The sequence below is a fragment of the Saimiri boliviensis genome, chromosome 6 (assembly GCF_048565385.1).
Source record: "Saimiri boliviensis isolate mSaiBol1 chromosome 6, mSaiBol1.pri, whole genome shotgun sequence".
Taxonomy (NCBI): domain Eukaryota; kingdom Metazoa; phylum Chordata; class Mammalia; order Primates; family Cebidae; genus Saimiri; species Saimiri boliviensis.
In genome coordinates, this window is record NC_133454.1 from 78427598 (window position 1) to 78454075 (window position 26478).

Below are 26478 nucleotides of genomic sequence, written 5' to 3' on the forward strand. Positions count from 1 at the left end.
CTGAGGCTGGGACCCCAGCAGATGGGAGGGACTAGGGTACATCTTTAGGAGCAAGCCATTGTAGCTTTTTAGTCCCATGGGGCGCATTTGGCAAAACATCCCTTTTTTTGGTTCTTTTCTCCCTTTCTTGATTGACCTCCACTCTGACAGCAAACTGAAAACAGACAAGAGATGGGAGTTACGATTTACTGAACATTTGCTAAACCTGACTCCTGGGCTTGGAACTTTACAAGAGACTTGTGTGAGAGAGGATTATTATCCCCTTTATAGATGAGGCAACTGAGTTCAAAAAGATGAAGCCATTGCCTAAGGCCACGTATCTGGAAGCTGTGGCGCCAGGAGTTTGCTTTGGCCCTGTTTGGCTGTCTTACCCCTAAAGCCGGCTGATTTCTGACTGGAAAGAAGGGAAGGAAACAAAGACACTGGGTGGAGGTTTGCTAAGGAGTAAAGGAGCACAAAGAAGAACGGGACTTAACAGGTGGGCAGCTGAAGGGAGACAGGCACTGAGAGCTCCCATGCAGGCTGCAGTGCCTTCTCCAGCAGGCTTGGCAGGGCTCAGAGGCCTGGAGGGCCTGGCCAGGCCGAGTGGGGAGGGAGCAGAGCAGCAGGTGCTGGCCCCTCACGCAGGCTGCTAAGCAAATGCAGATGGGGCTATTTCAGTCTCCAAACCTGCTGGCCACACGTCACAGATCTAAAGAGAGGGCAGAAGCTGTTTTTGTCCATATTAGGCCTGAAACTCACTCTTGTCTCTTTCCCTCTCCCCCGCCTCCCCCAAAGCCCCAAGTGATTAAATCAAGTATGTGGGATTTGGGTTAGAATCATTGTGTCCAATCTGCAGGAATGCCGAGCTAGTGCCAGCCCCTTTGGCAGGGACCCAGCCCAGGCCCTCTCTGAGCAGGCCAGGACAAACATGCTCTTCCCTGGGGGCAGCAGCCCCACTGCAAAGGAGCAGCTCTGCTCCATCTATGCTCCAGCAAAGGCAGCCTTCGCAACACTCCTTCCAAGCCCAGGAGTCCCAGGTGGCCAGAGGCATGCTGGTCTCTGCCTGGCTCCCCACCTGGCATCACTTCTGTGCAGATGCCCTTTGCCCCTCCCTGGGCATTCTACCTCCAAACACCCGCTCTCCCCAGTCCACCCTCTGGGGCTGATTCAAGGGTACCAGATTAGTGACAGGACCTGGAATCCCTTCTGGCTCTGCATGACCATGGCCAAGTCATTCTCCCTCTGAGTCTGGACTTCCCAATCCATGGATCAGGGATAATAGTACCCCCTGGGCTACTATGATAATTTTTTAAAAAAAGACACACTTGAAGCATGTAGCTTGGAATGTGACCGGTCCTAAACAAGTTTATTCCCTTGGCCTCTCCCTCCTGTGTTGAAAGTCCAGTCTCCTGTAATAGGCCACCTAAACTTCCTCCAGAGGAGGATCCATGTCAAACTCATCTTTACATGCCCTTAGCACGTGCCTGACTCTCAATAGGTCAGGGCTTCCGAAAGGGATGATAAGTGCTTCTAAATGAATGAATGAATGAATGACTGGCCCCAAATCCATGGTTTAGGGCTCCTGCTGTACACTGCCTGTACCCCTTCATCTGCCCCTAGAATGGTATCTGGGGAGGCTTTCTCTCACTAAGGTGGAAACCCCTTTTGCCAACAACCCAGTGCTCCAAGCAGGGAGTGCAGCAGGGGCCAGGCTCTGGGCCCCTACCCCAATTTATTTCCCAGGACTAATGGCAAGGGAGATAGTGAAGGACTTCTCTTTACAAAATGGCTAACATTTTCCTTTTCTTTTTTTTTTGAAACGGAGACTTGCTCTGTTGCCCAGACTGGAGTGCAGTGGCACAATCATGGCTCACTGCAACCTCTGCCTCCCAGGTTCAAGCAATTCTCTGGCCTCAGCCTCCCAAGCAGCTAGGATTACAGGCGTGCGCTACCATGCCCAGCTAATTTTTTGTACTTTTAGTAGAGACGGGGTTTCACCATGTTAGCCAGGATGGTCTCGATCTCCTAAGCACGTGATCCGCCCACCTTGGCCTCCCAAACTGCTGGGATTACAAGCATGAGCCACCGCGCCCGGCCTATGGCTAACATTTTGAATACCCAATCCCTTTCCCCTAGATTCAAGGTATCTCTCTCAGATTCCCAGAGAAGGTATGTCTCTGTCCCTGCTCAATTTCCAGCCCTACCACACCATAGACAGGCCTCCTCCCCACTTTAGGCTGGCCAGGTACAGGGTTGAGGAAGGTTGTCCCTCGCCTAATCTGATGCATATATACACTTCTGCTGGGGGTGATGTGATCCTGCAACCAAAGACCAGCAATCAGAGCCCATGATCCCAAGGGAAATGAAGGAAAAGTAGAGAAAAACTAAGAAGATATGAACACCCAGCAGAAGGTGATCCACTCCCTCCCCTTAATCCAGATAATCCCCGATCCTAAGGCCCCATTGGAGGCAGCACTCTGAGCCCTGCTGTCCCATAAGGGCCTCACCTGTGAAAGAGTATATGTTGGCAGGGGGTAGAGAGTGGCCTCAGGGAGCAGAACACAGGATTTCATACAAATTAAAATTGCAGAAAGGCACGCACACGCAAGCGTGCGCGCACACACATATGTGCGCGTGCATACGCGCGCACACACACACACACACGCACACTGTCTCTCTCTCTCTCTCTCTCTCTCTCTCTCTCTCTCTCTCTCTCTCTCTCTCCCCCCACCCCGGCCTATCCCCTGCCTGCCAGCCCCTGAGGACCGAATGGCCTCACTTACCAATAAGCGCCTGCAGTAGCCAAAGCGTCTGCTGCCATCTTCCCCAGTCAGCATGAAAGAAAAGGTCTCGCTGGAACAAAGAGAAGTCTGGCATCAGAGAGGTGTAAGAGGACCTAGGAAACAGCCCCCAAGAATAGGGACCGTCATCTCCGGGGTGGGGTGAAGGGCCAGGTTGCTGTAGGAGAGGAGGCTGAAACTAGAGCAGGCCCCACTCAGGTGCCCACTGTTATGGGGGTAAAGAAAGCTATGCCCCTTCCTCCCTCTGGCCAGGCCAGGCCAGGCCTCACCTGCTATACTCTGACACAGGGAGCCAGTCCTTGGCATCAGGGAAGCAAAACTGGGGAATAGCTTTGAGCCTTTCCTCTGCCTCTCGCATCTGCTTGGTAGGTCGGTCCAGCTGCAGGGAAGAAGGAACCAGGAGATGACATGGAAACTGAGGGCAGGGGATGGTGGCTGAGAAGCCCCTCCTCCCCTGAGGGCCCTTGATGCCACTGACCCATGGGCATGATCTCAGCAACCGTTGTCCCACTCCGATCTTACAGAGGTCTGAGTCATCATTCACTCATTTAATAAATGCCAACGGAGTGCTTTTATGTGGCATCTGACTCGGTGCTGTGCGCCAGGGCTCTCGATGGAAAAGAAAGGGGACAAGGTCCCCGACCCTGCGCATTCTGGTCAGGAGAGTGAGATGGTCAACCACAACATCTCAGAAGGGGGCATTAAAAAAAAAAAAAAGCAGATGATGTGACAGAGCGAGCTGGGCAGGAGAGGGGCTCCATGCAGGCGTCCCCGACAGATCTCCAGAAAGAGGTCCTACTTGAGTGGAGGCTGAGAAATGAGAAGGAGCCAGCAGCCATGTAAATAGAAAGCACATTCCTGGCGGAGGCAATGGCAGAGAGGGGCTGAGAGTGAGAGGAAGAGGAGGGAGGCCAGGCTGGCTGGCGACAAGCAGGGAAGGCATGGTGAGAGACAGCGTAGTGGGAGAAGTGCGGGGTGACAGCTAGTGGGTGCAAGGATTCTCTCTGGGGTGATACAAATATTCTAAAATGGATTGTGGTGATGACGGCACAATTCTGTGACTATACCAAAACACAGAATTGTATACATTAAATGGGCGAACTGTATGGTATTTAATGGTTTTGGATTTTATTCTAAGTACACTGAGAGGTTCTCTCTCAGCCCTCATCCTTTGAACAAGCACTGGCCTAAACCCACCCCTTTGCAGCCCTGTCTTCCTTCCTGGCTAGGAGGAGGCACGCTCAGGGCTATGGCAGCTGGGTGAGGAGCTATGGCAAACAGGATCTCTCTTTTTCCCCAGATGGGCCTGGTGGGTAGAGGATGGAAGAGGGGGATATGGGCAAGGTGGAGAGAAGGAAGGGCCTCACCTTGGGAAACTGGTAGGAGACTTCGGGGAGGTAGGTGTTTCGCGATGGCTTCTTCTTGAGGGACACCACCACAAAGTACTCGAAAAGCTCTCGCTCCTGCCACTCCAGCAGCTCCAGCTCCAGCGTGCGATAGCTGGGTGCGCGCTTCAGCATGGACTGGATGTGGACCAGGCGCTGTGTGTGGGCTGGGGATGGGTCACACATCAGGGAATGGACCCTCACAGGCCTCATATTAGCTCCTCCACCCTGGTCAGAGTTCGTCACTGGGAAGCACTTCTAAGTGCATGAGCCTAGTCTGGCAACACCCCCAGCCTGGAGTTGGGGAGGACTGGCAGGCACACAGTGCCAACACTTGCACAAAGCCTCTGCCCTGGCACGGGAAGCTGCGGGCCTGGTCCTCCTGGAGCCTCTGGAGACTGAGCTGGGGCAGGACTGCTGAGGCCAGGCAAACCCAGGGATGTATCTCGGCACCCACCTGGTCCCTGTACCAAAAGGACCAGAATTCATGAACATCCTGCCTCTAGCAGGACGTGAGCCTTGTCCATGCTCCTAAAGCCAAAGTCCACTTGCCCATTTGCCTGGGGGTGAGAGGATAATCATCAGGGAAGGCCTAGCCAGGGCTTCCCAGTAGAGAAAGCACAAAGATATATCCAAGGACCCTGGAATGTGAAGGTTCTAGTTCTAGAACCTTTTCAGGCTTCTCTCCTAGGACAGGGACACAGGGGGTCAAGGGCCTCCAGAGGAACAGTTTTCCTCAGTCTACAGTACATTTCTTGCCAGAAGAGGTCCTTGAAATCTTCTGTATCCATCTCTGACCCTCCAGATTTACATTTTTTTTTTTTTTTTTTGAGACAAAGTCTTGTTTCGTTGCCAGGCTAGATTGCAGTGGCACAATCTCGGCTCACTGCAACCTCTGGCTCTCAGGTTCAAGCGATTCTTCTGCCTCAGCCTCCCGAGTAGCTGGGATTACAGGTGTGTGCCACTACGCCTGGCTAATTTGTTTGTTTGCTTGTTTGTTTGTTTGTTTGTTTTGAGACAGAGTCTCGCTCTGTCGCCTGGGCTGGAGTGCAATGGCGCAATCTCAGCTCACTGTAACCTCTGCTTCCCGGGTTCAAGCGATTCTCTACCTCAGCCTCCTGAGTAGCTGAGATTAGAGGTGTGTGCCATCAGGCCTGGCTAATTATTTCTGTATTTTTTAGTAGTAGAGACGGGGTTTCGCCATCTTTGCCATGCTGGTCTTGAACTCCTGACTCATGATTCACCCACCTCGGCCTCCCAAAGTGTTAGGATTACAGGCATAAGCCACCACGCCCGGCCTAATTTTTTAATTTTTTTAGTAGAGATGTGGTTTCACCAACTTGGCCAGGCTGGTCTCGAACTCCTGACCTTGTGATTTGCCCATCTCAGCCTCCCAAAGTGCTGGGATTACAGGTGTGAAACTCCGCGCCTGGATGAGATCTACAACATTAACCAGGCAAATCTAGCACCCAATTCCCATGGACAATGGCTTGTGACAGTTTGGGCAGGTCACCACCCTTACTTTTGGCAAAGAGAAACATCTGGATTTAACCTTGCAGCGCTGAGCTCACGTGTGTGTAAGGACAGACTTCCCTGTGGCTCCCTGCTTTGCTGGTCTGCCTATCTGTCACCTCTCCACATCAGGCCAGTTTAGGGATACTGGAACCACACATGCATTGGAAGGGAAGGCAATCTGATTCCCTGCAGCCCTGCTGGGAGGGCTTCTGTGCTCGTGGGAGCTGTGCCTCACCTTTGAACCTGTCATCAGAGTCGCTCTCGCTCTCACTGTTTTCATCTGGAAAAGGAACAGCAGAGTGCATGCTCACAGGACCCCACAGCCAATGTTTTCTGGTCTCCCACCACCCCAGCTTTTCTCCCCAGGGATGGATCTCTACTTCCTCTGGGCTACTTTGGGGCCATGGTCAGGCATCTGCAGGCGGGGAGCTGAGTGGCCAGAGGCCAGGATCCCTCAGAGCTCACACCAAAGTGCCAATCTATATTCAAACCTCTGAGGGAAGCTGAGGGTCTGAGTTGGAGGCTGAGCCAGAAGAGGGGCCTACAGGCCTGGAACAGAAGAACCCTGCCTCCAGGAGGCCAAGATTTGAAATGGGAAACAGATCACAATGCTCAGTGAGTCTGGCCCTTCCTTTTGTAGAAACTGATTCTCACACCCACCTCCCTACTCAAGGCCTCATAGCCCAAAGCCTGAAGGAACCCATCCCAGACCTTTCTTCCCTCTCTGCTCCTCCCTCCTATGTGGCCATTTCCTGGCAGGGCTCTACCCTCCACGTGTAAATTGATGCCTCTCCCATTCCTAATGCCGAAGGGCCCCGGACACCTGAACCAGCTCCGGCATCAAAGCCTACCTCTCAGTGATGCTGTCTCAATGCTGGACATAGACAACTTTTTTAACCTCTTCTTTCCTCTCTTGGCATTGTAGATGGAGTTAATTCTTTGGACAAGCTGGGTGAGAAAAGCAGAGCGGGTGAGGTAACCTTATCATCGACTGCGCCACTTCCAAGAAGGCTAAGTAGGAGCCCGTCCCTGCTCTTACTGGTGCAAGCGTTCTACGCTGGTCTAATTGCAGAAGCTCATCCCAAGTGGTGACTCACCAGCACTCCTGGGGGACTAGGTATATGGAGAACTACTCACCATGCCTGGTAGTTCTCCAGATACCTAGTCCCCCAGGAGTGCTCTCCTGCCTCAAGACAAGGACACTAAACTAAGTTCCCCAGAGGAAGGAACTGTGATCAAACTAGACAGGATGGGAGCTCCTGGGTCCCAAGAGTCTTTGAACCAACTGAGACAAAGAGCTTCTGAGAGGCAATAACAGGAACAAGGATTCTAGCCTTTCCCCTCTGGGCCATAACCTGGGGCCGCGACAGGAAGAAGCTAAATTCCCAATATACCCAAGCATTGTTTGCAGGCTAAAAATACCATTTGGCTAAATCTTGGATTTGGGCCTGGCTGCCTATGTGTGAAAATCATTGCTGAAAACTCTTCAATGCTGCGAATTACAGGACAAGCCCTCGTTTGAGTCCTAGGTCCTTGAAAGCCTGGAAATGCTTATGTGTGCAGAGACCCCCAAATTCACCCACCACACTTACTAACGGGGGGCCTCAGCGAGCCTTTCCTTCCTCTCACATCTGAGCACCAAGAATCAGTTAATGCATCTCCATTGATAAGAAAGGGGAATTAATCAGATGAGAAAGAGGCCAGGGCATGGACCCAGAATGTATTCAAAGGGAATGGAGGAAGCAGTCCACATCAGAAAAGGAAGGAAGCCAGGAAGGAGAGAGAAAGGCTGGCTGCCTGCCCGCCCACCTGCCCAGCCCCAGTGGGCTGCTCTGGGGAGAGTACCTTGGGAATGCGGCGGGCCCGGCGGCTAGACAGCAGCTCACTGGTGGTGCTGAGGCTGTCTTCGTTGAGGCTGGAAGGTGAGGACGGCAGGCTCAGCTGAGCCAGCAGCAGCATATCGTCATGGCTGTGCCTCTTGGGTAACCGTGGCAGCCGGTGGCTCTTCCTTTCTGACCAGTTCCCACTGCGCAGGGACTGGCTGTTGGGTTTCAGGGAAAGCTGGCATGGGGGAGAGGACATGCCAGAGGGGCTCGCCACAGAGGCCTTGGCCCGTGCCTATCTGCTGGGACAGGGACGCAGAGGCCAAGGGCCGGCATCCCTGGCTCCCGGCAATCTTGCTCTGGAATGCCCATCCCTCTCTTAAGACCTTAGCTGCTCATCGGCCAGGTCAGGGCTAGATTAGATACTCGCCTTCTCTAAAAGAAGCTTCACTACTGCTAGCAAAAAGGAAAGCAGAGGCTAAAAACACCTGTGTTCTCGTCTGACTGGAAAAAGAATGCAAAGTGGGAATTCTGGGGGCTCTTCCTGAGCTTTGGGACAAGGATTACTGGGCCTGGGTGATAGAACGTCCTCTGGACCTCTGCCCCTGAGCCAATCCTAAAAGGTTTCTGATAGCAGAGGCCATAACCAACTGGCCAGCCTACTCTGCTGGGAGAGCCCGCAGCCTGGCCTTCCTAACTTCTCTCTTGGAGAACACAGGGGTTTTGGGCTGTGACCACCAAAGCTGCATCAGGCAGGCCTCACACTGAATTGGCTCCCACACCCACATGCCCTGGCTGCCCTCTCCCAGCCCTGATCTACTCTCTGCCTCTCTCCGTGTATACTGCCCTCTCAGCCCAGGGCACCATTCTTGCTATGGACCCTGTGGGAAGGCAAGTATCCCACAGACACCCAACCACAGTGTGGCTCTGGAATCGCCTCTCCTCACTCTTCAGCAAATCCTTCTTCCTCCACAGCCCCCAGTTTCCTGTTTTAACCCAATCAATCTGGCAATGCAAACTCAGGGGAAGCCTGTTTGAACAGAGACTTAATTAGAGAGTAAATCTTTTATGAAAACAAAAACCTTATTCCAAAGCCAGAATAAATCATTTTTATTTTCTCTGGCCAGTGCTATATAATATCCAGGTCCTTCCATTTGCAAAGAGAATTAGAGTTCCCTGGGGAGGTCACAGAAGCCTCTCCACCTGCCTCCTGTCACCCTGGACAAGGACAGAACGAGCTGAAGTCCTGGAGCTTCCTTTGGCCTTTCACCTTTCCTCTTGTGCTGCCTCCTCCCTGTCCATTCCTTCTAGATTCATGCTAACTCTCTCCCACAGGAGTGACTCCAGGTGTCACAGACACCTGTCTGGCTCTCCAAATCTGGTTTTGGGGCCTACACCTGGCCCCTTAATGTCAGTCCTGAGATGACTTTTGGCAGAGTTGCAGAATGCCAAGACTCCCACCAGGGCTCTGACTTCCTATTTCCCACAGAAGGGGAGATAAATGATGAGACAGGAGACTGCAGGGGCTCCTGGCTGAGTTTTGCAGCTCAGGACTCGGGTAGGAAGGGAAATAAGATAGGACAGGATGCCCCTCAGAGCAGGTGCCAATTGTCCACAGGGGTTTCAACATGGCGGACATCCCTGAGTGCAGAGCCCATTGCTGAGGCGACCTCCTTTATCAAGTACTAGTGAGGGTGAAAGCCTGAAAGGAAGCTGGGCCCAAGCCTTGGAAGGACAGCCCCCTACTGTGGCCCTCACGCTAACCCTACAGGCTGAGTTACCTGTGTGGGTGGGCAGTTGTACTTCCTGTCCTGAGGACTCCACATCCTGTGCAAAGAGTCCAAGGAGTTCTCAGACAGTTGCTGGGATTTTCGTCCTGCTCTTCGGCTCTTTAAGTCCACATCCTCATATGGATTCTCCTTGGGCAGATCTCCTGCAGAGGAGGAAGAGTTAGAGAAGGGGGAGAAGGGAAGAAGGAAACACACAAACTCACACACACAAATAAACAAGCAGAATTCCTGTGAACCAAAGAGAATGGCTTCTGCCTGGCCCCTCAGCTCATGAGTCATGCAGCTGCCCGTCTGCAGTGGGGAGGCTACAAACAGATCCTGGCTCCAAGTCCAGCAGCAGAGCCCCCCCCACCCCCACCCCCAGCCCAGCTCAGCCTCGCCTGGCCTCTGCTTTATAAATTCAGGGATTGCACAAGACTGGCTCAGCCACCCCTGCCTGTGCCCAGCCAGAGGACAAAGCCAGCACCAAGAGTCTTTCCTTGGCTCCCTTCCCTCTGCTGCAAACACCCCAGAGATGACATAGTTCAAGGTAGGAAGGGTTTTCGGGTCACATGGCTGTCCCTTCACCCAACTCTCAGGGGATCTCCCTGGGGACCTACTTTGGAGGGTGGACATGGAAGAATTCACAGAACTGTAGGGAGCAGGACTTCACTAGGCCCCCCTCTCACCTATGATGCCATTCAACAAGTCTTTTAGGGCAGGGTTTCGTGGTGTTCACTGAGGCAACCTCAGAACAGAACAGTGATTGGCAAGGAGGAAGTGCTGGGTAATGATTGTTCACTGACTCATTTACTACAGTGTCAGTCTATTCCTTCAACTGTGGATCTCAGCACAAAGAGAACCATCATCACTCCCCTTTTGGGACAAACTCCCCTGCTGTGACACAGGGGAGCTGTGAAAGGCTTAGAAGGAGTCTTGGCTAAAGGGTGGGAGTGAGGGGAGGTCTTGCTTCTCAGGACGAGTTCGAAAATCTCTGGCAGCAGGCACTCTATCGGCATTACCGGAAAATCTCAGAAAAGTCCAAAACACTATCTGCCCTTGAAGATTTGAGAGACATTCCTTTTCACAAGCCATATCTCCTGCCCGCACCCATCCAACATATACCTTTTAAAAAATACAGTAACACTATGCGCTGGGTCAGTCTCAGCTCAATCCTGGCGGTGGAATCCCAGGGGTGAACGAGTCCATGGGGAAGTCAGAACACGGCCCTCTCTGCTCCCCTTTCCCTGTCTTCCTGCCGCCGAGCAGGACTCACTCCAGCACCTCTGCTCAGCAGCAGGATTGAGCCTGGGTGACCCCTAAGTCCCACACTTGTCCTACAGATGCCTGAATGTGCCTGACGCGCCAGTGGAGCTCAGACCCCACTCCCCAGGAAGCAGGCAGTAGAAGGACTGGAGGACAAGAACAAAGGCTGCTGAGAGCGAAGCTTTCCTAGAGAGGGCATGGGAGAGGAGCCAAGCCCGGTATGCTTGCAGATGCCTCCATTTCCAAAGCGGAGCTCCCTCCACATTGTGGCATCCACTTATTACCATCATGCAGAACCATGGCGAATTTAGGAAATGCTTTTACAGAGTTAGGGGGCGGGTGTGAAGAAAGGATTTCAGTGACAGCTAAACAGACTGCAGTGGGAGCAACATAAATCTCTGTAAACTTATGAGTCAAAGATGGGTCATTGGGATTTGGGACTGGATTAAGTGATTCCCAACTCCAAGCAGAGTCCCCAGCAATTGAGCAGACCTTTTCCTGTAACACAGTCATGCTTTTAAAATGACTTGTCTCCATTCCAAAGCCCTGACTAAGCGGAGCTGGCCCAGCAGCCGTCGCAAGAAGCCAAATAGCAAACCTGGCACCCCCTGTGTGTTTTCTCCAGCCTACCCCACTGTGGGGCACTTAGGGGGGTGCTGGGGATGGATTTTCTACTTCTTGGTCCTTCCCTAACATATGTCCTGCAGGAATGAGGGGGTGAGGGTGTAAGAAGAGAGAATGCCAGGACACGGTCTTCCTGATTCCCTAAAACAGGATCGGTGCATCACTGTCCATATCAGGGCAGGGAGAACATTTATGCCAAGCTTGTCAAATCCAAACTGCCTTGGGCTGCATGATCAGCCAGAGTCTTTATTATCATCCCCAACCTGTAGGAAGCCTTATCTCAATCCCAGGGGTTTCTCCAAGTCACTAACATTTGGGGTTGAAGAATTCTTGTGGTGCTAGACCGTCTTGTCCACTGTTAGGATGCTTAGTGGCAACCTTGGCTTCTATCCACCAGGAGACATTCGCCTCTCCTTACGTTATAACAGCCAAAAATGTCTCCAGACACTGCCAGATGCTCCCTGAGGGGGAGAGAGGGAAGAGAGGAGAGAGGGAGAGGGAGGGAGGCAGGAAGGAAGGGAGGGAAGAGTGAAGTTGCCCCCCACTTAGAACTGCTGCTTTGGCTAGAGCTTTCCAAACTTCCTAATGGCTTCTGAGTGCATGACATGAGTCCCAAGACTCATGAGTCCCATCCTTCCCTCCTTCACCTCACTCCCTCTTTCCTTCCTTCTTTTCCCTACAGTAGGAGCTTTGAGTATTGATACAAAATCCAAAGCTCCAAGAAAAAGACGTAGGATACTGAGGCCCAGGGAAGTAACAAATGCACGAGGCTGGTGTACATCACTGACAAGCTGGGGGAAAATGGCCAGCAGCATGAGGTTCTCAAGATGGTCCTGTCTCTGGATTTCAGGAAGGCCTGCTCCTCCTGCCCAGCCCTGTGCCAGCCTCTCTTCTCCAGCAATGTTTAACATCCTCTCTGATGTAAACAAGCCACAGGTCAGTTCTCCAGCAAACAGACTGCCGGCCCCAGCCCATATCCTGCCTCCCCAGCCTCAGCTTGGTCCCTTCACATCCCTAACCCATCTGCCACTCCCAGCTTCCTGGACCATCCTGACTGCCCTTGAGGAGCTCTCTCAAATAGATACTCCCAGTCATCTCTCCAGGCAGACAGGGGGCCAGGGGATAGAGATGTACAGAGACAAGCAGACCCTGAGTCCTAGACCACTAAACTGAACCAGCTAAGAGCAAATAAATATCGAAGCAATGGCTCAGCGTTGGAGGAGACGGTAGGCTGGGAGATGGTGCGTAGAACGTGCTACGGGGGACAGAGCTAAAGGAGCCAGGGCTGAATGGGAGATTAAGCAGGGGCATGAATGGGAGACAGGAAGCCTGGCAGACTGCAAATTTTCACCTGCATTCCTGCCCACACAGCTTTCTCGGGACAGTCCACGTGACCCTTGGAGAGGGACGAAGAGGTAGACTCTCCTCCCTGAAGGCCTGGCCCTTGGCAGCCCCAGCTCATCAAGTCCAGCTGGAGAAGCCAGAAGTCTCAACCTTTCCCAGCTTGGATGACGAAATAAGGGACAAAGGCATCACCAAGAATTTCTGCTTTACACTATTCTAAAAGGGGATAGTCAGAGCTGAAAGGTGTCACACTGATCCTCTTGAAGTAAGAATCTAGCCCCTCTGGGTCCTGCTCCCACTCCTCCCCGCAACCCCTCACTCCTCACCAAAACTCCTTTGGTCTTAACCACATATACAACACTGCCTTCCCCTCTGCCTCCGCAACTGGAAGAACCAGTCAGGAAAGCCGTGTGTGTATGTATGTGCACAGGCACTGAGAATTTCTCCAAACACAGTCCTAAGCTTCCTGGACCACACCCATCACTAGGGCCCTGGGTCTGCAGCTTCCCTCCCCAGCCCCCTTTGGTTACAACCAGCTGTTTTCTCCTGGTTCTCAGCCTTTTTCCCTCTCTCACACAGGACAGAAAGGGCCAGGCTAAGAGCCCAACTCCCCTGGCAACAGGTCGGATTGGGACCTCTCAGGGGCCGGCTGTTGCCTACCCTCCAAGCCTTGACACCATTGCTCGACAGCCCCAGCCCCAGCACCGTCCCTGGGCTGCACCTCTTGGCTGTTTTGTTTCCCTCTGCAATCTCCATCCCAGCGGGTACCCTCTGCTCCTTACTGTTTCCCAGCCTGGAGGCAAATGAGGGAAGCAGCCAGAGAGAGTGGAGGCTCAAAAGGCTTTGCAGTCCAGGCCGACTGGCTCAGTCCCCAGCTTGCATCCCACTGAAGTTCCTGGAAACGCTCCCTCAGCCCAGGCTAGCTGATGGGAGTAGTAATCTGCAGGAATGCAGCCCAGGCGCCGAGGCCACTCCACATAACTCCTTAACAAACTGCTTCCTTGGGTGCATTTTTAAGTGTCAGGCTCAGAATGCAAACATAAGGCTTTGTAGAATAGCAGCATCTTCCAGGGGCAGATGTCAGATGGGACAGGTGAGAAATGGCCCCCAGGACACAGCAAGGCAACTCCTTTTCTGCAAGTTAGCAGGGTAAACCTCAGTACATTTGGGAGTACCCCACCCCAGCTCCTCAGGCTTCATGCCTACTGTAGGCAGGAGGCCAGCAACCCTCCACAACCCCCATTCAAGTCCACTGCTCACAGAGAGGGGTGGGGGTTGCTCATCTTGGGGCCAACTGGCCCCAAGGACAGACAGGACAGACAGGACTCCAGTCCAATCGCCAGGACCCAAGATGGAGATGAGCCCTGCGGTCTCTGCCTCCAACAGCTCCATCCCAGCATGCCTGCAGGAGCCTGATCCAGCAGGGTCAGAGTCAACATTGACCCTGCAGAGCACAGGCTGCGCTGAGACGAGAGAGCTGGCTCCCAGGAAGTCAGAGCCACTGATCAGTTGGAGGTAAGATGGGAAACTGCCATTCCGACTTCAGCAATAAGACACTCCCTGAAGCCTTGCAGGGAGCTCCAAACTCCCGGGCCTGTCTCCAGGGAAGGAAAAAGAAATAAACCCATCAGAATCTAAAAGAAAGAAAATATCTTCCCTTGAATTTCCCTCTAGCCTCCCTAGTCAGGTCCCAGATATTCCGACCGGGCTGCTGTGGGGACATAAACAAGGAAAACATGCCCAGGGCACTGTCCTAACTGTAGACTCCGGACACCACCCCCACCTGCCCCATGAGGCCAGAGCAAAACCCAAACACCCAATAGAGTATATTTCCAAACTGGTACCTGGGCTGCTCCACTCCCTTTCTCCTGCATCTTCCCCCTCTCTTCTTTCCTATTCTCTAAATGCTCCAGAGATCCAGAAGCCAGGTGAGCAGCTACCTCCACCTTTTGCCCACATAGCGCTGACCCCTAGCTGTACTCAGCCATCCAAGAGGCAGCCAAGCTGCTCCCATATTTTTTTGAACTCCTCAAGCAACACCCAGAGTAGAAGAGAGTCCTTCCTAATGAGTGGGGAGGCAGCTCTGTGGTCTTATCCCCTCCCTACGTCCTGTTGCAGGGTACATTCTAATTCACTCTAGTTTGGCAGAAACTGTAATGTGTCACTGCCACCCAGGGCCCTAGGAGTACCCAGTGTGGCTGCTGCCATGAGCAGAGAGGGCTGTAGTTTTCTGATGTCCCTTAACTATGCCAGGTGCTGACTATCCTGTGGTCCTCTCATCCTCTATTCTCTGAGAAGGATTTCCTGTGGGGATACGTTCTTGTATCATCTGAACTGAAGTAATTTGAGAAAGGGACAGCTTCAACCATTTCTCCCTGTCCAGAGTTCCACCATCCAGGGCTCTGTTCAGGATTGTTTGGGGCAGTGTCTTGGAGACAGAACTTTGAAAGAACTGTCCTGGGCCACAGAACTGTTCCCTGGGCCTTCTTAGGCCAGGTTTGAGAGACGGGAAAGAGGAGGACAAGTGCGTCTAGGCCTCTGCCTACTCGTTCATTCGGGAGGACTTTCCTCCACTCTGGGATGCTGGTCTTGCCTAAGGAGGTGAGGAAATACAGGAGCAGCTCTGGCTGCCTCTTGGGTGGCTGAGAAGAACTGGGGTATGGGCTGGAGTTGGGGCATCTTCCTTAACTGTCTACACCTGGCTTCTGCATCTTTGGTTCTGAGGCCCATAGCTCTTGACCTCTGCTCTGGGTGGCCTGTCGGTACAAAGCTATCTTTTCCTCAGTGGTAAGGGAAAGGGCCTCCCTCCCCAAACTCTTTTGCTGTTCTAGGGCTCTCACTCCTACAGTCTTCCTGCTGTGACCCAGTTTTGCATGGCTACGTACTATCCACTCTGTTCCTGGGAAAGCAGTGTCCCTGAGGGTCCCAGCATGGCTGCTGTCTCTCCAGAAACGCTGGCCCAGCAAGTGGTAAGGAAACAGCTACGAAACCGATGGCTCAGCTCAAATGAGGGAGCAGATGGCCCTTGCTTCATAAGATTCCAGGCTTCTGAGAATCTGGAGGGTTCTCTCTACTCTGGGCCACTTCTCTCTGTCATGTGTTAACTAAGATCACATTCTTCAGCTTCAAGGTCCAAGACAGAGGCAAGACAGAGAGACATAGAGAGGAGCCAGAAAGCACACAGCCTCTCTCTCTTCTCACTGACCTACACTGACATGCACACTTCACTTAAGTGGGAATCAAAGCCCCTCACTGAAGAGGATGCTGATAGAATTAGAATGAAATGTCAAAAAAAAAAAAAAATGCAACCCAGGCTAAAGCATCTATCATTTGTCTGATCCGTGAACACAAGTTTGCCAATACCATGTCCTCCCACCTGTTGGAAGACAAATCTCAATGGAGTCTTGCATTTCTGCCCTTCTTCTGAGCAAGAGGAACTGACAGTTCCAGACTATATTTCAAGGGTAATTATACAGCAAACTACCTTGGAAGTCAGAGATAGTATCTCCCTTCAGGGAAGAGGCAGATTTGTTTCCTGATCAGCATGATAAAGACAATGTCTCCTCCAAGGACAAGAGTAGGGCAGGTTTGTCAGCAGCCTCTGAAAAGACTGGGGTTTCCTAAGCTTGGGGTCCCCTAAGCTTGGGGTCCCCAGCAGGGACACAGACACACAGTGTGTGCAGCTTCTACCGGGGCCTTCTCCACACCGCCCCATGGGACTTATGCACGAGGGAAAGCCCGAGTGAACATGCAGCTCACGCTGCCTGCTGTGCCATGAGTAATAACGTCCTTAGTGGCACAGAGGTCTCGTGTCTTCTGCTAGCATGCATGAAACTGGGGCAATGACACGTGTTAGTTTGTACTACAGACTATTTGCGGCCCCCCCAAAATTCCTATGTTGAAACCTAATCCCCAATGTGCTGGCATCTGTAGGTCATGCCTCTGGGAGGTGATCAGGTCATGAGCTCAGGGCCTTCGCCAATTAGGGCCATTTTAAAAGAGACCCCAGAGAATTCCCTCTGCCCCTTCCACCATGAAAGAACACAGGAAGAAGATGGCCATCGCGGACCAGGTAGCAGGCCTACACCAGATACTCAATCTGTGGGTGTCTTTTTCTTCTTTAATTCTAACAACCACCTCATGAAGTACTATTGCTATTATTGTTATGGTTAATATAGACACATCATCATTTTATAAGAGAAAAACAGATTCTTTACAAAAGTTAAGTGATTTGCCTAAGGACCTACAGCTAAGGAAGAGTGCCTGCTGGACTTCAAAGCCTTCCAAAAATAAAGGAAAGGAATGACGTGGTTTTCTCCTTGTGTCCCCAAAGGTCGTTTGGATTTCAGTTCATTCAAAAGCCAGGCTTTTAGTTCATTCAAGAGCCAGGCTTTTAATCACAAAGCTGCTCTGTCTTTGCTCAGGTGCTTCCCTTGATGCCCATTTCCAGGAGGAGTTCCAGAAGGTGGGCCCATGCCTGCCCACAGTGAGTGAGGTCAACCTAGGTGTCTCCTCCTGTTCCTGCTCCTCCACAGCCCCTCGAGATGACTCAGCAGCCACCTCTGCCATTGCTTACCCACAACATCTTCATAGGCATTTTCTTCTAAAGTGCTTTTGGATCCAAACTTGGGTTGGTTCTCAGTACCATTCTCGGTGGGAGAAGAGGGGTACAGGGACTGCAGACTGGAGGCATCCTCAAACTCGAAGGATTTTCTGTGGATAACAAGAACAAGAGTCATTCCTGCTGAACCAGATCTCCGCTGCCTTGCTGGGGAATGTCCGTGGCAACAGCAAAGACCACAGGCCCTCCGCATAAAGCCAGCTTCTGAAAGAGCATCAAGGTGGATCCGAACTTACCATCCAAATGAAGAGACAGATGGTCTGACAGGCCCCAGCCTGGGTGCCTGCAATGTGCCTTATTCCTAATAATAATGGTATTAGGTAACAACAACTACCCCAGCTTAAAAGCATGATGTTCCAGGTGCTGTGTCAAATGCCCCTTTACACGTGTCATCTTGTTAATCTTCATAACAGTGCCACTAGTACTGTGGCATCTTGCAAAGGAAGAGATGGAAGTGACAGAGGCAGGATTCTTCGAGGCAATGTCTGACTCCAGGGCCTGAGCTCTTAATTAATTTTAATTGTGGCCTCAAGCCCTAGAGAATGTCCTCCTTGAGAACTGTCTGTGATTCCACTGGAACTGAGTCCCTGGTCTACCTCTGGGGACTCACATTTTCATCTGCATTCTAGCCGGGGACTCCCACCACTGCACTAAGCAGGTAGGAAGGCTCCACACTGGGAGGGTCCCGCTCAGGGCTGACGGGGGGTTGGAGAAGCAGTTGGTGCTGGGTGGTTTGTTGAAGCAGGAAGGGTGGAGCCCTTAAAACAAATGAGACCACTGCCAAGGCGGAGCTGGGAGGCCAACTTGCAGCCAGAAGCTGCTTCCAACACCCAGCTTCCCTTCAGCTAGCAGCTTGCTCCTTTCCATCCCTTGGACAACCTTCCTCCCTACTGTACAATTTCAAGACCACAGCTTGTTGTCTCCTAAGACACCTTGAGCCCACAGCACTCTCTGCTCCTCTCCTTCTGAGACCCCAACTGCATCCTCTCCCTCTCCAAGGCTGGGGAGAGAGAAAAGGAAAGGCACTGACTGGATCCCTCCTCCCACCTATTAACACCTCCCTCTTCTTTCCAGCACCATCAGACCTTTCAGTCAATGGAGTCCTTTTTCTCTTGTTTACTGAACAACTTCTCCTGAGAGTCTTAGGGTGCAGGTAAAGGGCTAAAAGTGTCCTGAAGGCTATAGCTTGTCTTAGCTTGGCTGCCCCACTCCCTAAGCACTCAACACAACCGAACACTCTTTACACTGGCATCTCCTCCTTGTGCCTCTATGACACATTCCCTCCTGGCTTTCAACTAACTCTCTGGCCACTACTTTTCAGATTCTTGTGAGGGGTTCTCCTTTTCCACTTGCCTTTTAAATGCCAGGGTCTCTGAGAGTTCTATCTTAAAAATTCTTTCCCACTCTGCACTTTCTAGGGACCCAATAACCAGGGGCCATCGCCATATCTACCATCTGTATCTTGATGACTCCCAAATTTCTGTCTTTGGCCCAGATTCTCAACTAGTTAAACATCCAATGGCTGAGCGCAGTGGTTCACAAATGTCAGCCCAGGACCAGGGTTCGTGTGAGAGCAAGTTTTCTTTGGCATTTACAGTAGAGTCAGCATCTTATGCAGGTAGCCCTCAAATCAGTAAATAAGACGCAAATCATGTTCAGTCAAATTATCCCTGAAAATCCCCAAGGAAGGTGTCACACTGAGGACCAACATGCTGTCTCTTATTAAAACTAATAGTTTCTCCACAGGTTTTTATTTATTTATTTTTTGGCTGAACGCCAGAAGAAACAGTTGGGTTGGCTTGCATTTTATACACACACATGTATAGATGATTTTTTTGAGAGACAAGGTCTTGCTCTGTTGCCCAGGCTGGAGTGCAGTGGTGTGATCATACTCACTGTACCCTCAACCTCCTGGGCTCAAGCTAGCCTCCCTCCTCAGCCTCCCAAGTAGCTGGGACTATAGGCACATGCAACCACTCAGCTAACTTTTAAAATTTTTTGTAGAGGTGGGGTCTCACTATGTTGCCCAGGCTGTCTTGAATTCCTGGTCTTAAGCGATTCTCCCACTTTAGCCTCCCAAAATGCTGGGATTACAGGTGTGAGCCACCTCACGTGGACTGCATTTTTTTTTTAAATAAAAAAGTGTATTAAATGTAAGAATCACACCTGGTATTACAGACTTAAACTTACCATTTCCACTCCTCATGGAACATGCTCACTGTGTGAACCAGCCTACAGAACAAACCGCACTTCTGGAACTGTTTCTCTTTTTCCAAGAGCACAGATTTAAGTTTACTAAGTTAATTCTTACATGAAGGGACTCCTCCATATACAGCATATGTGTGTATATATTATATATAAATGCAGTGTGGGGTGGAATATGTGTAAAACTTTCAGGCTGATGAACTCTCCCCCACTCACTTTGGTCACCTAGTCAACTGCTCTTGGCTCTTCTAAATTTAGCTCAGCAACTCCCTGTATGAGGAGCCTCCCTTCTCTCCCCCATCTAACTCAGATGCTTCTTCTCTGGGTCTCTGTAGCCTCCTGCACTGCCAAGGGTCACGTTATCTATGATTTATCTGTGCACCAGACCATGAGGTCTTTGAATGGAAGAACCACGTCCTATTTGCCTCTGTGTCCTCTTGACCAGCACACTCTTAAGTGCACAGCAGGCTCTAGATGAATGTTTATAGAAACGGATGCATAAGGACAAAGCAAACACTCTTGGCAGGCTGTTTAGGAATTACAGAGCCAGTGAGCATTCTGGGGTGGACTGAAACACAGGATTACCCTTAGCCACGGACAGTTTCGGCTCAGGAGTCTGAACCCTTGGGATTTCTTCCTTTTTGCACAAGGCAGGAAAGCTGATATATGAGATGGGATATGTTAGATGAAGTCTGAATATGGGAGCAGACTAAAGAATCCCCACAAGTGAAACAAACCTGAATACTCATCTGACGTGGTATTAGATGAGAAAGGCAATAAGGTTTGGGAGGATGGGTCTTCTAAAGGAAGCTCACTCCCAGCTTACCCTGATTCAGAGCACAGGGCACCTGCCAGCCTTCACCAATTCCAACAGCCCCAGCTCCAAGTTACTAGGGAGACCGCCCTTGGTAGTCTGGGATTAGAAGTCCTGAGACTGATGGGGAAACCAATGAGAGCCTCCGAATAGGTCATTCCTGCTTTACTCCTTTTTTCATCAATCTCCCCAATAATCCCCTCTTGATATAGGCCCAGGGTTCCTATATGGCCAGGAGGACCTCAAAAGAGGAAATTGTATTAAATTTTCTGACACTACCATGTAAATGATAAAATGCAGTATTCAGATAATCTTCATTCAAAGACATTAATTTCTAATGCTGGTACTTCCGGTGGTAGGGAGGCTAAGATCTTACTAGTCCTCAAAGGACTGCCTGCTTCACCTACTCCTGACAGAGGACTGAGGAAGCTCGGACAGGGGTGGGACACAGCCCAGCTCTACCCCAAAGGCCAAACCCAACCAATACCTTCAGTGACCAGCACTCAGGTCCCAAATATCTTGTAAGTATTCCCACTCATGTCCAAGTATCTTGTAAGAGCAGAATGATCTCATTTTTCACTACCACAACTACCACCTAACAATTATTCAGTACTTCAGCGCTTACAAAGTACTACTGTGACCCACCCTACATTCTGGGTTTGCACTGTCCATTGAAAAGAAAGCCACAGTACTCAGCTACAAGACACCGGAGGGGCACGCGTTACCTGCTCTGGGACTTGCGGTGACCACGAATGTCCTTCTTGGGTCTCCGGGTGACCGGTGGGGCTGGGGTGGAGGGCAAGGGGGGTGGAGCAGCAGGTGTGGGCGAAGGAGGTAGACCATTGCTGGGCTTACTCTTGGGGTTCTTGTCAGCCTCGTATTCAAAGGTGCGCTTGGGTTTGGGGACAGGGTTCACAGCGGGATCAGGGGAACTCTTCGATGGCAGTCGCTGGGGGCTAGGGCTATTTCCAGGGGTTCCGGGCCTGATGGAACCACTGCCTTCCCTCTCTGGGGGTGGGCCCGCCTCCCCCGCAACTCCAGCCACTCCTGCTGCCCGGCTGCCAGCGCTCACACTGGCGCCCCCTGCCGGCTCCTCCAAAGCGCCCAAGGTTCCAGTCTTCCTTTTTCCCCGGTCCACGCTGTAGCAGCTGCTGGGGAGCTGGGGGAGGCCCCGGCCCGGCTGCTCCTTCAGGGCCTGTTCAATTTTCTGGATCCGGCTCAGCACTGCTGAGCTCTCCTTCCTGCTGCCATGCCCCCTGAGGAAGGCGCTGGGCTCACTCCGGCCCAGCCGTTTCTCCAGCCGGTAGAAAGAGTCCCGGACAGGGAGCGCCTCTCCTTCCTCCTCAGTCTCTGGGTAGGAACACTCGGAGAAGGTCCTGCTCATCCTCCGGAGGCCCTTGAAATCAAAGGTCTTTTCTGAGCTGCAGGGGGACGGCACCACGCTGGGACAGCCCAGGCTGGGGCAGCCCTCACTGGCTGCCCACTCGCCCCCAGAGCCCTCCTGCTTCTCTCCGCACATGCTCATCCTGGGCGATGCCTCCCGGCGACCTTCCCATGCTGAGATCTTCTCCCGGATGCCCAGGCTGTGGGCGCGGGTGCCGGCACGGGTCAGCAAGATGCCCCGTGGGCTGGCCGCTGGCCCCAGAAGTGGCGCACTCTGGGCGAGGGGGAGGCAGGCAGCTACCCCCGCTACATCCTGGGCTGCACCTTGGACATTCTCCTTCTGGGCTTCTCTCTTGCACGCCGAAGAGCTTCTGTCCAAATAACTGAAGCTGGCGGTCTTGAGGGGACAGGTGGGTGGGGAAGTATCTGGGGAGGGATCTTGAGGATTCTGGGGTGAAGGAGTGTAGGGGTGCCGGTCCTTGAGGAGCACCCGGGAGCTGGAGTGGCTGGGGTACTTGCAGGCTGAGGTTTCACTGTCACTGAGCGGGTAGATGGGACTCCTTGGTGGGGAGAGAACTGGAGGTGGAGAGACTGACTGAGACCTGGGAACAAAACAAAACAAAGGAAAAGAAAATGGCAGTGAGTGGCTGACCAACCAGTGGCATCCTGTTTTATTTTTACAGAGCTCAGCATCGTTTTCATGGAGGACTGTCAAAAAGAAATGTACCTTCAAGGCTGTCTTCAAGGAGAGCAATATCCTTAATCACAGCAGGCCAAACTCAACAGGCCTCTCTGCCCAAACCATCCCTAAACACCCTGAGTAATGTGTGAAACAGACGCCTGTTCTGTGACAAGTGAGAGCATCCCAAGAGTGTGCATCTGCCTACAAGAGCACAGAAGCCCAGCGGTGTGCTGGCACATGCTTAACAACCAGTTCTCAGCACGTGTGGTGGTTCACGCCTGTAATTCCAGCACTGAGGGTGGCAGAGGCGAGAGGATCGCTTGAGCCCAGCAGTTCAAGACCAGCCTGGGCAACATAGTGAGACTCTCCACAAAAAGAGGGAAAAGGGAAAAAAAAAAAAACCAACCAAGTTTGAACAACCAGCTCTCTAGGCAAGAGCAGATTTGTAGCATTTGCCAATTTTGGCAGCATAAATATTCCTACTATGGCTGAGCTACCAATGTGACATCATTGGCTGTGGAGCTGAGAAGAGATGCCACTGATGAGCTCTTGTGAACTGGTGGTAAGGTGGTTCTCACACACCACTCCCTGAAGTAGCACCAAAAGACACTCAAACTCTTTGATCTTCCCCTTAACAAGCTTCTGTCTCCCCTGGGACTTCTACTAGACATAAGATCTTGCTTGTTCATGTTGAGTTCTGACCAGAATTAGAATCTCTGAGGGCCTCAGAAAGGTCAGAAGAGCCCCTCAGGAAAGAGTCTTTTCCACTCTGCCAATGAGGAAGCCGGTGGGATGGGGAGGCCACCCCTCAGGCAGCTCCACCCTCCAGCAGTGGCATGACATCCAAGAAGCATCCACCATGTCCCAACTCCAAATCTATATGCAGATCTTCGCAAAAGCCAGGAACAGCTCTGAATAAATGTTCTGACATATGTCAACTCATTTAATCTTCCTGAAAATTCTATGAGGTTATTATCACGTTTATTATCTTAATTTTACAAATAAAAAACACTAAGGCACAGAAAGGTTTAATACATCACCTGAGGTCACTCAGTGGGTAAGTGAAGCCAGGACATGAACTTCCACTACACTGGGCTGCCTCTCTGAAGAGGAAGCAGTGCCTCTGCCACTTTCTGAACTGCCAGGGAGGGCCCTGGGGTAGCTCAACAGAAATCCCCACAGCACTGGACACACCTGTGTCACAGCACTTGTAAGTATCAAGGGACTTCTTGGTCTTCCCTACTAGACTATGATTTCTTCTAGGCCCAGGGACAAAGCATCTGGAAGGTGCTCGGTGAATGATGAACAGAAAAGGGAAGGAAAAGGGAAAGGTGAGCTCACTGAAGAGAACCATGAGCATATTTCCTCTTGGGCACACTTTTCTAGTTGTCTAATAGGGTAACCACTGTCAGCTTTCAGAACACTTTCCAAACAGTTTCAGTTCAAAAACAGCAGGATTTGCCAACACTACACAGTAAAAGGCCGACCTGACCCTAAGGCCGTGGCCCTCAGCTCTGGGCTACCCAGCCTCTCAGGCTCCAGAATGCCATGCCATCCACAGGAAGGCAGCTAGCTGCCCCTGAGCCAGGCCGCTGTCACTGTTCACTCACACACAGAAAACTGGAGCTCGGGTGAGTCAGGCATTGGCTGACAATTCCCAGTTGGGTCACAGGCCTCTGGCTGCCCCCAATCAACAGGAAACCTCAACATGCTTAAGTTGTTTTTCAGTGGGCAAGTCAAACAAGAGCCATTCCATGTGTACATGGGCACAGATGAGAGAAATTCAGTGCCCAGCCAAGCCGATGACCAAAGAGGCTCTGCTCAGGGAGGAAGTGTGAACAGAGTAAGCCCCGGCCCTCCCTGGGGTGGAGAGTGGCAGGGCAAGGTGCCAGGCTTCAGTGGGGGGGAGATCACAACTTCCTCACAACTGATGGAGGCCTTAGGCCTCTCTTATTTGATAGAACCATAAATACAAAAGGTCATCAGTCCAGCCCCCTAAGCCAGGCATCCCCAAACTTTTTACACAGGGGGCCAGTTCACTGTCCCTCAGATCGTTAGAGGGCCGCCACATACTGTGCTCCTCTCACTGACCGCCAATGAAAGAGGTACCCCTTCCTGAAGTCCAGATAAATGGCCTCAGGGGGCCGTAGTCTGGGGACGCCTGCCCTAAGCAAACGAGTGCCTGTGCTACATAAAGGACTCTGTTTTAGTTCTCAGCTGAAGATGCATTTCACAGAGGACGATTTGTATTTGTTTACTCATTCAACAAATACTTAGTGAGCACCTACTCTGCGCTAGGCCTATTCTAAGTGCCAGATAGAATAAACAAAACAGACACAAATTCATGTCCTCATGAAACTTACATTCTACTGGGAGATGGCAAGCACCTAATGAGACTAACAATCTCTTGGAAAGCCTTTTTAAACTATACATGCCTCACCTGCTCCAGGCTCTTTGATATGTGATTCCCTAGGCCTGTGTCTCCCCAGCTGCCCAGGAAAAAATTTGCCAGTCCATGGAACCATTGTTCTGATGGTAGTATGAGGCATGGCTCCTTGGGACAGGAAAACAACTCAGAGCCTCTGGTCCATCTGATCCCAGCACGCTTTCATAAAGAATGATTCTATAACTTCTCTTAGCAGTTCCAGGACAAATAAATGCCCACAGGTTAAGAGCTTTCTCTCAATGCCTACCCTGCTTGAACTGAGGTTTCATTTCTTCCCTCTCGTGCAGCATAAAATAGAGAGTAGACTGGCCCTTTCTTCTGAAGGTCCTGTCCTTGGTGTCACTGCTGACCTGGGACGCATGGCGTCACATGCTGCCCTTACCCCAGCCTCCCCACACAGGCCACGGCCAGTGTACTGCACCACAGAGGGGCCTGCCTGTGCCAGCCTGGAGCCTGGGAGCCCTGGGTTCATCCCAGAGAAGGCGCCAGACTCACTCCAAGGTCTGGTAAACAATAAAGATAAGGTTCTGCCCTCCTGGGGGTGACATTCTCACTTGAGGGGAGAATTCTCTGTTATCTGTCCATATATTTCTGATTCTACCTCTTATTAGTAATGGACTCATGAGCATCCAGTTTCATTTCTTCAAAACTGTCCCACATTTCACATAACAGGGTTGTCATACTGAATGAACAAGACCATCGATGTGAAATGCTAATTATCATTAGAACTGTCTTTTTTAAATCAGGTTACAGCTAGCTAGTCTCAACAGAGGGTAAGAACATCACAGCCTTGGAGTTCAAGTTTCAGTGTAGCCACTTATAAGCTTCATAACTGAGCAAGTAATTTTCTCTCCCTAAGCCTCAGTTTCCTTTACTATAAAATGAGTGTTGAAAGATCACATATCTCAGAGAATCACTGTGAGAAACAGAAATAGGACCTGTCGAGTGCTGAACTTGGGGCCTAACACACAGTGTTCCGTTACTAATATTCACAAGGGGCTGACTCTTCAGAATAATCACCTGGGAAACTCGGTCAGTTTGCCACTGTCCATGGATCCTGAACACTATCAATTGGGGTAGGGGAGTAAATTAAATATGGCCATGAATTCTCAGCAGCTCAGGCTATGGAAAGGTGGAATCTATTTCTCTGCCCTCAAATCTGGGTTGATCTTGGTGATTTGCTTTGAGTATAACACAATGTGGTGGTGGAAATTAAAAGCTGTCCAAATTCCACACTTGAGGCCTCAAGAGGTCTTGTAGTAGCTCCCTTTACCCACCTGGAGTGCTGCCCTGACACCGTCATATAAGGAAGCCAGTCTAGCTTTTCAGAGGACTACAGATCCCATGGAATGTGACCGAGACACCCCTGTCAACAGCCAGCCTACAACTGCCTGACTCGTGAGTGAGGCCACCTGGGACCCCGTGAGACACAGCTACATGAGTGCACCCATGGGAAATCAGCAAAGGAACCACCAGAAAACCACAGAAATGTGAGAAACAATCGACTGTTTTAAGCCCCTAAGTTTTGGAGTGATTTGCTCCAAGGCAGTAGTAAAAAGATGCAGGTGGGAAAGGCCACACCTGTGTATCACTGGCCCATCCCATCCCAGTGCAGAGTCACTGCCCTGGCCTGCCTTCCCCACTTCCCCACTGGTCAGCTTCTGTGATGTCTGGACTGGATCCCTCTGTCACTACTACAGGCTCTGATGCCCTTATGGGGGTATTCCCTAGAAGTGGAGCTAGTTTAGCCACCCTAAGAATCGGGGCTTCCATCAGTCTTTACTCCAGGCTGAAGGAGGGTCAGGAGAGTCTGTCACC

The 26478-nt window shown here is 51.4% G+C and overlaps 1 protein-coding gene and 1 long non-coding RNA gene across 7 annotated transcripts in view; one reads left to right on the plus strand and one right to left on the minus strand.

Annotated features, from left to right (window-relative positions):
- Positions 1–26478, minus strand: part of DENND2B (DENN domain containing 2B) — a 120174-nt gene that overhangs the window by 14994 nt on the left and 78702 nt on the right. For 4 of the 5 annotated variants that reach the window (XM_003919814.4, XM_074401066.1, XM_010341691.3 and 1 more), the window contains exons 3-11: positions 20875–22134; positions 17086–17222; positions 9288–9439; positions 7529–7744; positions 6535–6631; positions 5919–5963; positions 4151–4335; positions 3053–3162; positions 2766–2835 (exon numbers count right to left, since the gene is read on the minus strand). In XM_003919814.4, coding sequence (XP_003919863.3) covers positions 2766–2835; positions 3053–3162; positions 4151–4335; positions 5919–5963; positions 6535–6631; positions 7529–7744; positions 9288–9439; positions 17086–17222; positions 20875–22134 — 2272 coding nt within the window. Of the gene's footprint in view, positions 1–2765; positions 2836–3052; positions 3163–4150; positions 4336–5918; positions 5964–6534; positions 6632–7528; positions 7745–9287; positions 9440–9532; positions 9598–17085; positions 17223–20874; positions 22135–26478 lie in introns of those variants that run through there. The other variant, XM_039470858.2, reaches the window with a different exon arrangement.
- Positions 9740–22454, plus strand: LOC141584855 (uncharacterized). 2 transcript variants are annotated; one of them, XR_012518086.1, is made up of 5 exons: positions 9740–9825; positions 10619–10759; positions 11848–12101; positions 12537–14024; positions 22216–22454. It is a non-coding gene; the product is annotated as an uncharacterized LOC141584855 (long non-coding RNA). The 2 variants fall into 2 exon arrangements; XR_012518085.1 differs by lacking the exon at positions 22216–22454 and having other exon boundaries at positions 12537–16418.